This window comes from Miscanthus floridulus, chromosome 3, assembly GCF_019320115.1.
Source record: "Miscanthus floridulus cultivar M001 chromosome 3, ASM1932011v1, whole genome shotgun sequence".
Taxonomy (NCBI): domain Eukaryota; kingdom Viridiplantae; phylum Streptophyta; class Magnoliopsida; order Poales; family Poaceae; genus Miscanthus; species Miscanthus floridulus.
Window position 1 is genome coordinate 99,543,934 of NC_089582.1, and position 15,660 is coordinate 99,559,593.

Sequence of the window (15,660 nt, forward strand, 5' to 3'; positions counted from 1 at the left end):
TCTACAATTTCAAATGACTTGCAAGAGGACATTCTAGAAAGCTTATGAAATTCTCTACAAATCATTTACAAACATCAAAGCATGATTCTTACGTTAACCAAATCGAATTCAAGTAAACATATAATCTATCCAGAAATGGCAGGTTTACTAAATTAAATATTTAGTGATGATGCAAAAGCATAATTGGACCAAACTAAGTTTACCAACTTGTTGTGCATACCAGAGGAACATCAGAAAGTATAGTGCCAACTTCTAAATAAATTATTTAATGTCCTTTTCTAATTTATTTAGATAATTAGGTGATTAAAGCAACATATAGTAAAACTATACAGAAAAATCTACAAAAATTACAGTAGCTACCTCATGCTTCACATAGACTACCATAAAAATTTCAAAGAAATTGGACAAACAGAACTTGCTGTATCAAAAATAATAGATGGCAGGTCTATTTCTAGCATAATTAGGAAACCCTATTGAAAAGTGTCAAGCAATAGATTTCACATTTTTCCTAGTATCATTCTAGCATAAAAATAGCACTCACCAAATTTTACCTTTAGTGGATCTATAGAAAAATTATGAAAATTCACACAAGATCCATCCATGCAAACAAGAGAATTACCTAACTCCTACATACAGTGTCCAAAGTGTATGAAAATTTAACTACAAGCTATTCATGATATGAGCAGTACACCATAAAAATTTCATACCATTTGGAGCTACACAGAAAAAGATATAATTACCCCTATTTCCCACATGATTAAAAGAGATAATTAGCAACTCCATTTTTCATAACAGAACATGGCATAAATTATATTTTTAATATAAACTAGACATTACCAGGAACTCAACGAAATTGGAACCACATCATTTGGATCTACCAACCAAGAGATATACATTTTTGAATCTATACTCAAATATGTGAAAAAGAACAAAACAAAACAAATTGAAAAACCTAACCAGCTACTGGGCCGGCCCGGAAAAGCACGGCGGCCCACGATGCGCGCGCGTCAGCGCTCAGCGCGGCCCAAAAATGGCGCGGCCCACGGCCGGCTCCCGCCTGCGCGCGGCTGCTGACGAGCGGGTCCCGCAAGTCAGAGAGATAGACAGGGAGGGGAGAAGAACGACGGCGGAGCTCGTCGCCGGTGGCAGCTCCGGCGAGGCCATCGGTACCAACGTTTTCACCTCACCCGTGCGCACCTAGGGGTACCATCAATTGCGGCTATTACAGTGGCTAGGGGAAATGGCGACGGCCATGGCAGCGCACGGCCGCGGGTTGGCCAGCTCCGTTGAGGCTCGACCCCGTAGGGCGCGGCTAAGCTCGGTACGAGCTTCCGGAGTTCACTACCAAGCTAACCAAGCAAAGAGGAGGGGATGGGAAGGCCTCGGTGGCAGTTGACCGTGTGGAGCACCAACTCCGGCGAGGTCCCGTCATGGCGGCGGTGGAGGAAACAGCGAATACGCCCTTACCAATCCCCAATTGACACGGCTGAGAGGTGGAAGAGGTGGAGAAGAACACGACGAAGCTGTGGACAAACTGGCCAACATGTTTTTACAGTGGCGAGCGTGCATGGCGATGGCAAAGCTCGGGCGGCAACGGCGGAGCTGCTGCGGCTTCGGTGCTGCGCGCGGTGGAGGCGAAGGAGTGGAGCAAATGAAATGGCAAGTGCGTTAGGTAGGCGGGTGCGAGTTCAAGGCATGGCAAGCAGCGCCAGGACACCCATGGCACGTGGCAGTGCGAGCAGGAGACCGGCGACGAGTGTCACCCACGCGGCGCTCATTTTCTGAATGCTATCAGTTACTGTAGCTCGCATTCAGTTAACGCGATCTGCCTGACAGGGCAACTTCAACGCGTTAAAATGGCTAAACCGTTGATCCATTGCAAAAAACCGTGTACATGAAAATTGTAGGCCTACCTTCCATCTCCAACTTCTATTCAAGGATCATCATCTAATTCGCCATGGATCAGAAGTTACATCCAGCCAAAGTTTGCTTGATCCAACTGAAACTGGATTTATGACTTAGCAAATTTTCTAAGTATGAAATCAGCATGGGAATATGACTTGTGGGCCTTGTTTGAACATGTTATAGCCATTTTCATGAGAGGATCATATTGAGACTTTTGTTCCTTGATAAATTGGCTACAACTTTGGTAAAGGGTGCACAGCCATGCAAGATCTCTAGGTTGGTCTTTTGAATCAGTCAAATAGTGGCACTTTATAGGTCATTCTAAGTCAAACCTCCACTAGAGGGCATTTTAGTCATTTTGTTCCACATGAACAATGTCCCATCAATTACCCTAAGTGTAGTTAAGGTGTATTAGACCATAATTAACCACTCTACACAAGTGCTATACCAACTTCTAATGATCACATGTGATGAAGCAACAAAACAATCAATTTCACTCTAATGTTGCAATTCCATGTTTCACATGTTTCATGCCTTTGTTGCAATTTTAACTTGCCACATTCCTACCATGTTGCCATGTTTCAAGGTATGAGAAACTCATGTTGCATTCACATGTTTCACTACTACCATTCACAAGCAATCAAGTATGAAACAAACATAATTACGAATGTTGCATATGCATGTTTCAGTAACAATGGCATGATGAGATAGATGATGCACATGTTTATGAAATGAAATGCAATTTTGTAGAAGCCAAACACCTAGGGTGTTACACAGGACAGCAGCGTTCGATCGAGTACAGAGGGGTTCTAGAGCGCAAACTTGCGACCGGACACGTTCAGTGGCATGTAACCAGACACTGGTAGCATACGATCAGTCATTCATGGCTCCAATGGTCGGGACGACCAGACGCATCTGATTAGAATGACTCCAGTGTCCGGTCAGTAGCAGAAAAGTGGGGCTTCATCCCCAATGGCTACTTTCTCAGTGGGGCTTATAAATACAACCCCTAACCAACCAAATGATTGAGGTGAAGCTAAGGAAACATACCAAGAGTGTTGATACACCATTTTACTGATTTCCACTTGCATAGTGCTTAGTGTTTTATTAGGTGATTAGCGTAGGTGCTTTGCGAAGTGCTTAGGTTGATTAGACCACCACTTATTTGCTTGCTCTAGGTTTAGGCCTAGTGTTTAGTGAGGTTTGCATACCTCTTACCACTCGGTGCTTGCGAGCACCATTGTTGTACATCGGAGGGGCTTGTAGTCTTGCAAGATTACACCAACTGAGTTTGTAGTGTGGCCGCCACCGTGTACCGAAGGGAACAAGGCCCATGGCATTTCGGCCGAAAGCTTGATAGTGAAGACGACGGGGAGCATCCGGGACAGGCTTGCCGGAAGGCACATTGGAGACCCACTTGTGTGTGGGGAAGGCCCGAGGCTATCCATGGAGTTACCCGACCAAGAGCTTGGCCCTTGCAAGGGATTCCTTGTGAGGGGCTCCAACAAGGACTAGGGGAAAGCTTGCGCGCTTCTCGATACCTCGGTAAAAATACCAGAGTCATCGATGGAAATTTGCATATCTCTACCTTGCTCTTTAGCTTTCGCATTTACATTGATTGTATTACTCCTTTTGTAGTAGAGATAGCAACACACTAATAAAACCATAGTTGCACATTTAGATAGTTTATCTATTGCATAAGTTTTGCTAGGGTTAGAAAAAGAGGCCATAGTTTAGAGTTAGCTTTTTAAGTTGCCTAATTCACCCCCCTCTTAGGCATCACGGTCATGCTTCAATTGGTATCAGAGCTAGTTGGCTCAATTTGGACCTTTGGCTTAACCGTCGTTGAGTTGACGCTATTTAGAGTGGTTGTGATGGATACCTCTAGGCCTCCGCACTTTGACGGCACTAACTTCCCTTATTATAGAGCTAGAATGGCTTGCTACCTTGAGGCGGTTGATTTGGGAGTTTGGAGAGTCACTCGTGACGAGATGAAACCCATTAAGAATCCTGATAAACCCACAAAGAGTGATGAAAAACAAAATTCATTTCAATGCTAGAGCAAAAAATTGCTTGTTTGAATCATTTATCATGGATGTGTTTAACCAAGTGTTTACTTTAAATACGACACTTGAAATATGGTTAAAACTCCAAGAGCTCCATGACGGCACATCTAATGTCTGTGAGCAAAAACATTGTCTAGCTAAACAAAATTATGATTCCTTTACAATGAATGATGATGAGCTTGTTCGTGATATGTATTCTCGGTTGAATCTAATTATCAATGAGCTCCATTCAATAGGACTATCAAAGCTAGATGATGCGGACATCGTGAGGAAGATCATCTCCATGCTACCACAAAAGAAATATGCAAGCATCATCACCATCCTTCACAACATGGAGGACTTGAGCACCATGACCCCGGCCATAGTCATTGGCAAGATAGTGGCATTTGAAATATCACGCAAGATGGGTCAAGAAGAATCCTCTTCATCAAGCAAAGGCAAAGCTCTCGCATGTGGCGAGAAAAACAAGATGAAGGGCAAGCAAGTTGAGGCAAGCTCAAGCTCAAGCTCCTCAAGTGAAGAAGAAGAAGAAGATGAGGATGATGATGATGATGATTCAAGTGATGATCAATCGTCCTCCTCCACCTTCGACCTTGATGAAGAATCAATCAAACTAATCAACAAGGTGGAGAAGATGATACAAAAGCTCAATGTCAAGGGTGTGCCCATCCAAATCCAAGATCTCATTTTTACAAATCAAAGAAATGAGCAAAGAAAGAGAGGATGCTATGGATGTGGTGAGTTGGGCACTTTTGTGGAAGTTTGTCCAAATAAGCCCACACCCAAGACAAAGAAGAAGGCATGCAAGAAACAAGCCCTCACATCAATAAGGACATGGGATGATTCTTCAAGTGAAGAAGAACACCATCACAAGAGGCGAAGGCGTAAGCACTCATCATCAAGCTCTTCTCATGTGTGCCTTATGGCACGAGGTAACGAAAGCTCATCCTCTAGTGAGAGTGATAGTGATGATGAAATGTCTTCTTATGAAGAAATTATGCAACAAAATCTCAATTATGCTAAAGTTTGCACTAGTCAACAAAAGAAGCTCAGAAAAATAAAAGAAAAGCTAGATAGTTCACAAGAAGCATATAAAACTTTGCTTGAACAATATGAGAATTTTGCTAATCTCAATGTTGAACTATCTACTAAAATTGAGCAACTTAAGGCTAGTGCAACAACAAATGCATGCACAATTAATGATGAGCAACTTATTAAGAAAAATGAAAAATTAAAAGAAAAGTTAGCTAACTCACAAGATGCTTATAAAAGTTTGCTTGCTAAAATGGAAACCATGTACAAACATTGTGATGAGCTAACTAATAAAGTTGCTAATCTTGAAGCCGTTAGTACAACTCCCACTATGGCATCTAAAAGGAAAAGTTCTAACATGTCTAAAAAGAATGCCTCTACTTCTTGTAATAATTTATGTTTAGACTTACCTTTGTGCAACCAAGTTTGTGTTGAGAAAGTTGTTGTAGATACATGCACACAAGAGATTGTAAAAGAGAATGAGCAACTCAAGCAAGAAGTAGCTTGCCTCACCAAGGATTTGACTCAAGTGAAAGGCAAGGCGAAGCAAGCCTAACTTCATCAAGATAACACCGTCAAGGGAGTGAAGAAGCTTGATGAAGGACAAACCATGGTTTGCTACGTGTGCCACAAGGAAGGTCACAAGTCCTATGAGTGTAAGGTGAAGAATGTGAGAGGAGCAAACAAGAAAGAGAAAAAGCAAACAAGCAAACTCTCCAACACCTACACCAACAAGGTGGACAAGAAGGCCTCCACACCTTATCTTTTGAAGAAGAAGAAAAATAACAAGGTGGTGGCCATCAATGTGAACAAGCAAGCCAACAATGGGGTCAAACGCTTTTGGGTGCCAAAGGAGATCATTTCAAATATGAAGAGCACCAAGAAGGTTTGGATCCCAAAAGGGAAGTAAGAAGTCCATTGGACTACGGGGAATTTGAAGACTTGGCAAAGTATGGATGCATTTCATGGGGTGCATCATGATGGATAAAATCATTGCCAAGTGGGGTAGTGAATACTATGGACCCAAATTCCCCTTCCTATGTTAGGTAACTAGATTCAATTTACTTCAATTGGTATTAGATTTAAATTTTCCTACAATTGGTATCTTTTAGCATCTAGTTACTCTTCATACCTAGGTTTGCATTTGCATTCTTATATATTTTGTCATGCATACACTAGGTATATCATATGGTAGGCTTGCTCGGTTTCTTTCTTATTCCTTGGAGCAATCCTACATGGTATAAAATTGTTTAGCAGCACAGCACATAGCTTGTCCTTCAATTGTTCATCTAATATGTGCCAAAGTCCAAATTGTAGATAATTTCTCCCGAATATCGCCTTCGAAAATGACTCTCACATTCATGTGATGTCATCTTTCAAGTGGTATTTTTTATTCTAAAATCAATGTGCATGTTTCCTACAAGAATTCCATACTTGTATGCACAAATTTAGGGAGAGGCTACTCTACAAGTTGGATGCTTTGAGACTAACACCTTTTCAAGCTTATCATGTATGTAGTAGTCTCATTGCAAGGAAAATGGAGTCCTCGGAGTTAAGCATCATACTTTAAATATCCACCACTGGTTGCAAGTGGTAGAAATCAAATTGGTTTCCACATGTGGTATTTCTAAACCAATATCATCATGTTGATTTAATTTTGATATTTATATGCTTTCTCCATGCATTATATAGATTAAATTCCCTTGAGCAAAAATTTATCAATTATGCATATGCTTTGTCTTCTACTATATATATGCATATATTTAGGGGGAGCTTAGTCTATATAATGTGAGAGTCAAATTTTGTGATCTATTTCACTCTACACACAAAGGATCACAAAGTTTGACCCTCCCTTGTGCTACTAATATCTTCCTTTTTGGTGTTTGATTCCAAAGGGGGATAATTTAGAGGACTAAAAGCAATCATTAATTTGTAGTAATGTCCGAGAAAGAGAGGATAGTGGATTATGGATTAGCCTATGTAATGGGAAGAATTTGTAGGAGGCAAGGCTTAAATCCATAATACCACATGGGGACATTTGCAAGGGCAAGATGAGTTTTTATGTAATCTTACAAGTTGTATCTTTTAGCATCATATAATCTTGCCCCTTGCATTGCATCCTAGGAAGTAGGTAGTTTTTAAAATTCAATATTATATTATTTGGAGATTGTAAGGAAAATGGACCATAGGCCCATTTACTTTGAATTTTAGTGTTTGATGACCAACACAACCAAATTGGACTAATGAATTTGTAAGTAATTGTTTTGTAGTTCAATAGGATGCAAGACGTGACTTGGATAAAGGCGACGTGATGATCCGATGATCAACACCTCAAGCAAGATCTTAGGAGCACAAGAGAAGACCCAAGATATCAAGCAAAGTCCAAGCATGAAGATAGGAACCAAGCCGCACGCAAGATCGTGAAGAAATGAGCTCACAGAGGTGATCGAACGCTGGAGGAAAATGACCGGACGCTCCGATCAGGAGGCTCGACAATAGCAGCAGCGATCGGATGCTAGACCGGACGCGGAAGGAAAGCGACCGGATGCTCCGATCAGAAACTCGGTAACAGCAGTAGCTACCGAACGCTGGACCGGACGCTGGTGGCAAACCAACCAGACGCAGGACAACAGCATCCCATCAAGTACAGAGAGGTTCCAAAGGGGCGAACTTGCGACCGGTCGCATCCGGTGGCATGTGACCGGACACTGGCAGCGTTCGATCAGTTGTTCACGGCTCCAACGATCAGGACGACCGGACATGTCCGATCAGGACGACTCTAGTGTCTGGTCAGTAGCAGAAAAGTGGGACTTCGTCCCCAACGGCTACTTTTTCAGTAGGGCTTATAAATACAACCCCCAACTGGCCAAATGATTGAGGTGGGTCTAAGGAAATATACCAAGGGTGTTCATACACCATTTTAGTGATCTCCACTTGCATAATGCTTAGTGTTTTATTAGGTGATTAGCGTAGCTGCTTTACAAAGTGCTTAGGTTGATTAGACCACCGCTTATGCGCTTGCTCTAGGTTTAGGCCTAGTGTTTAGTGAGGTTTATATACCTCTTACCACTAGGTGCTTGTGAGCACTATTGTTGTACATCGAAGGGGCTTGTAGTTTTGCGAGATCACACCAACCAAGTTTATGGTGTGGCCGCCACCGTGTACCAGAGGGAACAAAGCCCGCGGCGTTTTGACCGGAAGCTTGATAGTGAAGACGTCGGGGAGCATCTGGGAGAGGCTTGCCGGAAGGCACGTCGGAGACCCACTTGCACGTGGGGAAGGCCCGAGGCTATCCACGGAGTTATCCGACCGGGAGCTTCGCCCTTGCGAGGGACTCCAACGAGGACTAGGGAGAAGCTTGCGCGCTTCTCGATACCTCGGTAAAAATACCGGAGTCATCGACGGAAGTTTGCATATCTCTACCTTGCTCTTTAGCTTCCGCATTTACATTGATTGTATTACTCCTTTTGCGGTAGAGATAGCAACATGCTAGCAAAACTATAGTTGCACATTTAGATAATTTATCTATTGCATAAGTTTTGCTAGGGTTAGAAAAAGAGGCCATAGTTTAGAGTTAGTTTTTTAAGTTGCCTAATTCACCCCCCCCCTTTAGGCGTCACGGTCACGCTTCAACAATGATGGAAGAGTTATTAAGAACTGTGTTGCACTCTTTTCCCTTTCTAGGGTTTCTCACAAGGGTGAGTTTTACCTAGAAAGGTTTTTAATGAGGCAGTATTGCACAAATAGCTCATTTATCTTATCTCCTTTAGTGCCTTTTGTTTTGTTTGATTTGGTCATTTGGAGTTTGCTAAGTTTTTGACTTAGAAGTTAGAATCTGTGTGTGATCAGTTTATGACTGAGTGTTGGTCTGTTGGATGAGAATGAGAAGAATTTTGGAGTTTACTTAGTTCTTGACTTAGAAGTTAGAATCTGTGATCAGTTTGACAGTCTGTGAATCTGTGATCAGTTTGATAGTTTGTGACTTAGATATTCTTGACTTGTGAGTTGAGATTTTAAAATTTGAATGAATGAATCTATGCTAACTGTTGGATGAGAAGAATTTTGAGGTGGCTTGCGATCATCGGGCTTTGAGCCGGCCCAGCCTGCAGTTCTGGCCGTGCTTTACGGGCCAGCACGGCACGAATTTCGACCCGTAGGGTTGTGCTTGGACTGAAGGCCAGGCACGACGCCCGAAGGGGCACAGCGTGCCGTGCCAGCACGACCACCTACTGGCGTGCTTGGCCTGGGCCTGGGCTGGACCCCGCCCGGCCCGTTGGCCAACTATAGTGGGAACCGGCTCGGCATGGCCAAACTTTTCGGCTGGGCAGCAAGGGCGGCAGGGGCGGCAGCTGCTCTCTCCCTCTCTCGCTCTCGGGCAGGCTGCTTGCTAGCAGTTGGGCAGCGGCGCATGCAAGCAGTGTTGGCGTGCGTGAGTGTGCAGCTTGCGTGTGTGTGGCGTGAGTGCCTGTGTGTGGCGTGTGTTTTGTTTCTCTATTCTCTTTTTTGTCTAACCAAACCATATAGATAATTATGTAATTAGAAACGTGTCATTATTTCTTTGCTACTAATCTACATACACACATGCCTATGCATATATCTATTGTATACATAGAGAGATACACTCGGAAAGAAATAAGTATGCACACTACTTTAATTAATACAGTAGCATGCTTATCAAAACAAAACATGTGAGTGTATATATATATATATATATATATTGTTTCACTCGTATTTTCAAGTTATTTTCTACACTAATCTTGCTCTAATTTATTATTAACAAGCATTTGGTCTTTTTCTAACAAAGATTAAGTTTTACCTATTTAAAAATGTTTAACCCTACTTGCTATTCATAACCTATTAAAGGAACACAACAAACTCTTTAGCAAGTTTTATTAAGCCCTAACCTATTTCTCTAATTAGGTACGTAACCACCAGCGTGGATGGGCATATTGGACATGAATCATATATCACTTTCATGCCAACAAGACCTTTGAGCCCGATAGGCATTGGCACAATTCAAAGAGAGTGTCAAAGTTTTCAAGCAATGTTTGGGGTTGTGGAGTGTTGACACTCGAGTGGAGTCCCATACTAAGAGCGTGTAAGATTATCCTAATTCGGTCAATTAAAATGATTTTTGTGTGTGTGAAAACTTGCTTACCCCATTGTTTCATATTGGATGTAGTTCTTGGAAGCAAAACTCACTTGTTCAGGTGGAAATAAGAAAAGCTTTCCTTTGCTTCATTGCTAGCTCAAAGTGAGAAACTCACCCAAGTTCCAATCAATTAATCCAAAGAAGAAGACTAGCATTTGCGTCAAAAAAAAGGAAGACTAGCAATGCCAAGAAGCAGAAGGCTAGCAATGCTACTGCATCCAATCCAACCCTTATTGAGCCGAACAAGAAGAAGGTATGGGAAGGCCACAAACTCTTGATTCATCTCAACTATCACAAGGACAAAGGCCCATGGGAAGGAAGCGTGCAAAGGAACAACTCAAGAATTAGGGGGGGGGGGGGGGGGGGGGGGGGGGGGGGGGGGAGGGAAGATGAAGGTTCATACAAGAATGCCATTCGACAGTTGTTCATTGAGAAGGAGGAAATGAAGTTGAAGGATTTGAGGTGGCAAGAGGCCAAAACAATCGATGAGCGCAGGTTGTCTGTTGCGGAGCGTTGGTTGATGCGGGAACAAGAGCAGAAGATCACGTTCTGTGGTGTTAACACATTAGACATTGACGATTGACCATCACTCTCGATACATGGTTTTATTATTTGGTTTCATAAAGACATTTAATTTTTCTCCTATGGCTCATCTTAAATTGGTAACTAAGAGTTCTATCTTTATGAAACTTATTTCTTTTCTTTTATCTTTTATTAAAAATGTTGACGCATCTTAAAAAAACGCTTATATGATAGACTGTTAAATATAAATGAAACTCTCGCCCAATGGGAATCTGAGATTGACCTTAATGAAACACATGCACGTTCGTAAAAAAAATCCGGCACCTTCCATATTTTATTTTCACACGAACCTTGACAAAACAGCGCTTTACGATCCATGTCACGTGTAACGCAGCTTTACGAATCTTTTTCAGGAGTGCTAATCCAAAGGATTAGGAAGTTCGAAATTGCATTAAAGTGAAATGTGACTCCATGTATCCCGATAGCCTCGGCAACAGGCGATCAGCTTTATTTACTGCTTTTATTAGGCCATCACCGTCCCCCTCCGCCACGCCGGTTCTTCTCCCCGCATGTTTGAGCACATCCTCTTGTGCCACCCAATCCAACCCCTCGTCCGTAGATCTAGACGCCACGCGCAAGCGGGCGGACGATGCGGCGCCGCTGATGCGATCAAGCTTCCGTAGCCCGACGTTAGCTAGAAGACGGAAGCGTCGAAGTACTGGTACGCACGAAAGAACCCGCGGCCAGATCGTTCAGGCCAAGTTTATCTATGATATGAAGGCGTGATTTTGAGGGGAATTGGTGGTTCTAGCGAGTTTGCCTCAGGGAGTTACTGTGGCTGGCGCTGGTGGTTGCTTAATGTAGGATGCGTTCTGGGCACGAGTTGGTGCGCGCACGCAGCGCACGCCAAGTGTTCGATTTTATGCCCGAAAAGAACATGCCCGCTCTCTTTACCGTTGTGTTGTGTCTACCTTCCTCTAGCGGTTCAAGCCATGATTTTGATGGGAATCTGTGGGTAAAATAGTTTTGGTGGGTAAGTGCGCTTGTTTTCGGGTGCTTGCAGAATGTAGGAGGCATTCTTCTTCCTAGTCAATGTCTGCATGCAGAGCGCACCAGAGTTTGATGATGTTGGTGCGAGGACTTCGCCCCATCTGTTTTCTGTTCTTTGGCTGTTCTGTTCACTAGTTGTGCTGGTAGAAGGGCGTCATATTAGAGTTGCTTCTTACTTTATCTTTACGAAAATCTTTCATGCAGTTGGCCATTTCTTTTTGTTCAGTGTTAGCCTGCTCTGATATTTTCACTTTTGATTTCATGAAGATAACCTTCCTAACTCTTGCATTTCCTTGGAATAGAGGTCTCGGCCAGGTGTCGATTTGGTTCAACCGATAGAGCAACTGTGCAATACTATAACAACAACAATGCTGGATCTGGTTGCCATGGCAGCTGATGATTCTGCCCTGGCTGAGGATCTGCAGGTTGAAGAGGTTCTCCAGTTCTCAATTCAGTCGGAGGATGTCTGTGCAGTTTGCAAACAGGTCATCCGATCATTGGAAGCCTCATGGAAACCTGAAAATTGTGACCATGTCATCTGCATTGCCTGCTTCTGCCAATATGCACCTGAGACGGAGGCCACTGGACTGCCCAGGTGCGCCGTGGCGTCTTGTGATTCTTTGCGCAATACAGAGACACATCAGGGCACTTTGATCTCAATTGAAGACATGGACCACAAAGGGAAGAAACCACTAGATAGTACACTTCATGAGCTTGGTCAATGTTCTCGAGGTGCGAGCGCAAAGATCAGCAGTGAGTTCTACTGTGCCATCTGCATGGAAACAGTGCACATCAGAGAGTTCTTTCCCATTGATGGATGCACACACACATTCTGCACCAGTTGTGTGAGCCAGTACATTGCTGCAAAGGTTGAGGAGAATGTGTTGTCTATTGGCTGCCCTGACCCAGGGTGCAAGGATGGTGTTTTGCACCCAGATGTGTGCCGCGATGTGATCCCGGCACAGCTGTTCCAGAGATGGGGTGCTGCGCTCTGTGACTCATCATTGGGGTCACTCAAATTCTACTGCCCTTTTAAGGAATGCTCTGCTCTGTTGGTTCATGATCCTGGCCATGGTGAGGCGGTGATAACAAATGTGGAGTGCCCACACTGCTGCCGGATGTTCTGTGCCCAGTGCAAGGTTCCATGGCACGATGGTGTCACTTGCACAGAGTTCCAACGACTGGGGAAGGATGAGCGGGGCAGGGAGGACCTACTGCTGAGGAAGGTCGCACAAAAGAGCAAGTGGCAGAGGTGCCCCAAGTGCAAGATATATGTGGAGAGGATCGAGGGCTGTGTTCATATCATCTGCAGGTACTGCTCACAAATTAAACATTCATTACATTGAGTACAAATGATGATCTTCTTTGTTCCAATTTACAGGTGCGGGCACTGCTTCTGCTACCTTTGTGCATCCCCAATGTCTAGGGACAACCATGCTTGCAAAACCTGCAAGCGAACCTGGTGAATTGCCTGGAACTGCCAAGCTCTACCTGAAGGAAGGACATTCTTAATAACTAGTAGTATGTGTGAACTGCCAAGCTCTACCTGTAGGAAAGAAATTCTTAACTAGTATTATATTTTTAGATGGTAAGTTGCTGTTACGACAGTTTCAGTTAGCACTAGCTTGTTGCACTAGTAGCAAATTGGTTAGCACTGGAGTCTATTACTCTAATCTCAGTGGTGAGTTTCATGGCGTTGTTACCTAGACTGTCATTTCAGCTTTTGTGTTTGCAAGTGACAGGGGGTTTCATCTAGATGAAACTCTCTCAATCTCTATCTTCATAATAATTAACTTGCCAAGTCATCAAATGTGTTGATGTGTCACAATATTAAATGCAAATGAAACCTAAATGAAATCTCACTGAGAGTGACCTTAGTAATTAAGTGTGACTTGGGAAATGACTTCGCAAGAATGAGACTTAGAGCATCTCCACCAGATTTCTCATATTGCATCTCCTATAACTTAGGGGGTGTTTGGTTACCCCTCCTAAATTTTAGTCGCTGTCACATCGGATGTTTGGACACATGCATAGAGTATTAAATATAGACTAATTACAAAATTAATTATATAGTTTGCGACTAATTTGCGAGATGAATCTTTTGAGTCTAATTAATTTATGATTTGACAATGTTTTGCTATAGTAAACATGTGTTAATAACGGATTAATTAGGCTTAAAAAATTCGTCTTGTGGACTACTGACGGATTATGTAATTTATTTTTTATTAGTATCCGAACACCTCATGCAACATTCTCCCGACACACCTCCTACATTTTAGTAGCTAGATTTAAACACCCCCTTAAAATCAATTTAGGATATAGGAGAGTATTACTGTAGCAGATTATTTAAAACTTGTCTCCTATATTTCCTTTGAGATAAGGGAGAGTTGAGTGTCTCCTTTGTTTAGGAGAGATGATGTTTTTTTTAGGACATCTCTTAAAATGTATAGGTATAGTAGATGAGATAGGAGATCTGTTGTAGCTCAATATAGGAGATTGGATAGGATTTTTGATGGAGATGCTTAGTCTGGCAACCTTTTGTAATAGTGTAATGGAACCATTCACATAGTTAATGTCCCACGCCAAACGTGAAAGCACGCTTGAATCATAAACGGATCACCTCGCAGTTGCAGAAAAACCTAAGGAAACAGCCTAAGCAAGAATTCCAAGCTGACCTAGCTCTTTTTGACTGATTTGGTGTGAAAACCTATGAACGCTTCTCGTGAAGAAAAACTTGCACCTAGGTTGTTCTAGGGTCGGTAGACCACCTATAATGTATGTCTATAGACTGTTGAGAAGCTTGCAAAATAGAAAATACAGGTGTTAGAAAAGTTAGGGTTTGAGAGATAAAACACAATGTATTTTGATTTTTATTGATTGGATATCTTTAATCTGTCTTGTCCCATCATATTTATACAGGATGTGGTGGTCTTATCCTATTTGAAATGGTTTACAACTTAAATTCTACACGTTCCAAATTTCAATTCAGACTAGCCAAAACTGGCCTGATCGGTTTAGCAAACATGCCTGGCCAGCAGGCCATAATGGGCTTAATTAGGTTATCAACAAGAACATATCGGGTAGCTCTTTAGAAAGCTTGCTGCAAACTTAGAGATCTGAATAATTTCTCTTAGTTTAGTTGGTTTATGCACGTGCTTTGGTTTGATTTGTCAACTGATATTTAGGGAGTGTTTGGCACACAGAAACATTTTGGATTCTGGTATTGAAATCAAGAATTGGTGCCAAACAACTAAACCATATAATTCGGTGAAATCGGCTCGGTTAAATCATTTATCAAGAACTTTGGGTTTGCCGAAATGCTAACCGAATTTGTTGTAAAAAACTGATAACCAACCAAAATCGGTTTCGATTAAATCGGTTTGGTTAATTGGTTAAATACATATTATATTGGGATTTTGGTGTTTCTGCCCCTATTTCAAAGCTCAATGGTGATTTTACCTTTTTTTTTACTTTGTGATTTTATTCTCGTGTTTGCCTCAGGTTTGTAACACCGTTTGGACGGGTGGGATTAAATGGCAAAAATAAAAAATAAAAAACACCTAGATGAAAAGACAGCAATGCCCTTGACAATGAATCACTCCTTTCTCACTCGCTCGGACTCACGAGCTAGGGTTTGGGCGCGGCTCTGGGCGGCGACGTCCTGCAGGCGGCGGCGCTTCCCGGCGGCGACCTGCAGGCGGCGGCGCTTCCCCTCCTTGGCCTCCCTCCGCCCCGCTCCCCCCCCCCCCTGGCTCGGCGCGTCACCCTCCGCCTCCCTCCGCGCCGCGCGGCCTGCAGCGGGCTCGACCCTGACCCCTCCCCCCGGCTATTTGGCATTAGGATGCAGGATGGGGCCGACATGGCTACCACTCAGATCAGGCGCTCGCTTCTGGGGGATGCTGACGCCTCTAATGGCTGCGGCTTCGTCATCCG

At 43.0% G+C, this 15,660-nt stretch overlaps 1 protein-coding gene across 1 annotated transcript; it reads left to right on the plus strand.

The window, feature by feature from the left end:
- Positions 1-11,187: 11,187 nt before the first annotated feature.
- Positions 11,188-13,537, plus strand: LOC136546240 (uncharacterized). Its single transcript, XM_066538204.1, has 3 exons — positions 11,188-11,398; positions 12,030-13,039; positions 13,109-13,537. Exons 2-3 carry the CDS (start codon positions 12,096-12,098, stop codon positions 13,191-13,193), a joined length of 1,029 nt encoding a protein of 342 aa, XP_066394301.1. The 5' UTR covers positions 11,188-11,398; positions 12,030-12,095; the 3' UTR covers positions 13,194-13,537.
- Positions 13,538-15,660: the final 2,123 nt, after the last annotated feature.

Excerpts from the sequence above, each read along its gene's own strand:
- LOC136546240 (XM_066538204.1), top strand. The coding sequence starts at position 12,096 with ATGCTGGATCTGGTTGCCATGGCAGCTGATGATTCTGCCCTGGCTGAG. Across the intron at positions 13,040-13,108 it reads TGTGTTCATATCATCTGCAG|GTGCGGGCACTGCTTCTGCT; the intron begins GTACTGCTCACA and ends TCCAATTTACAG.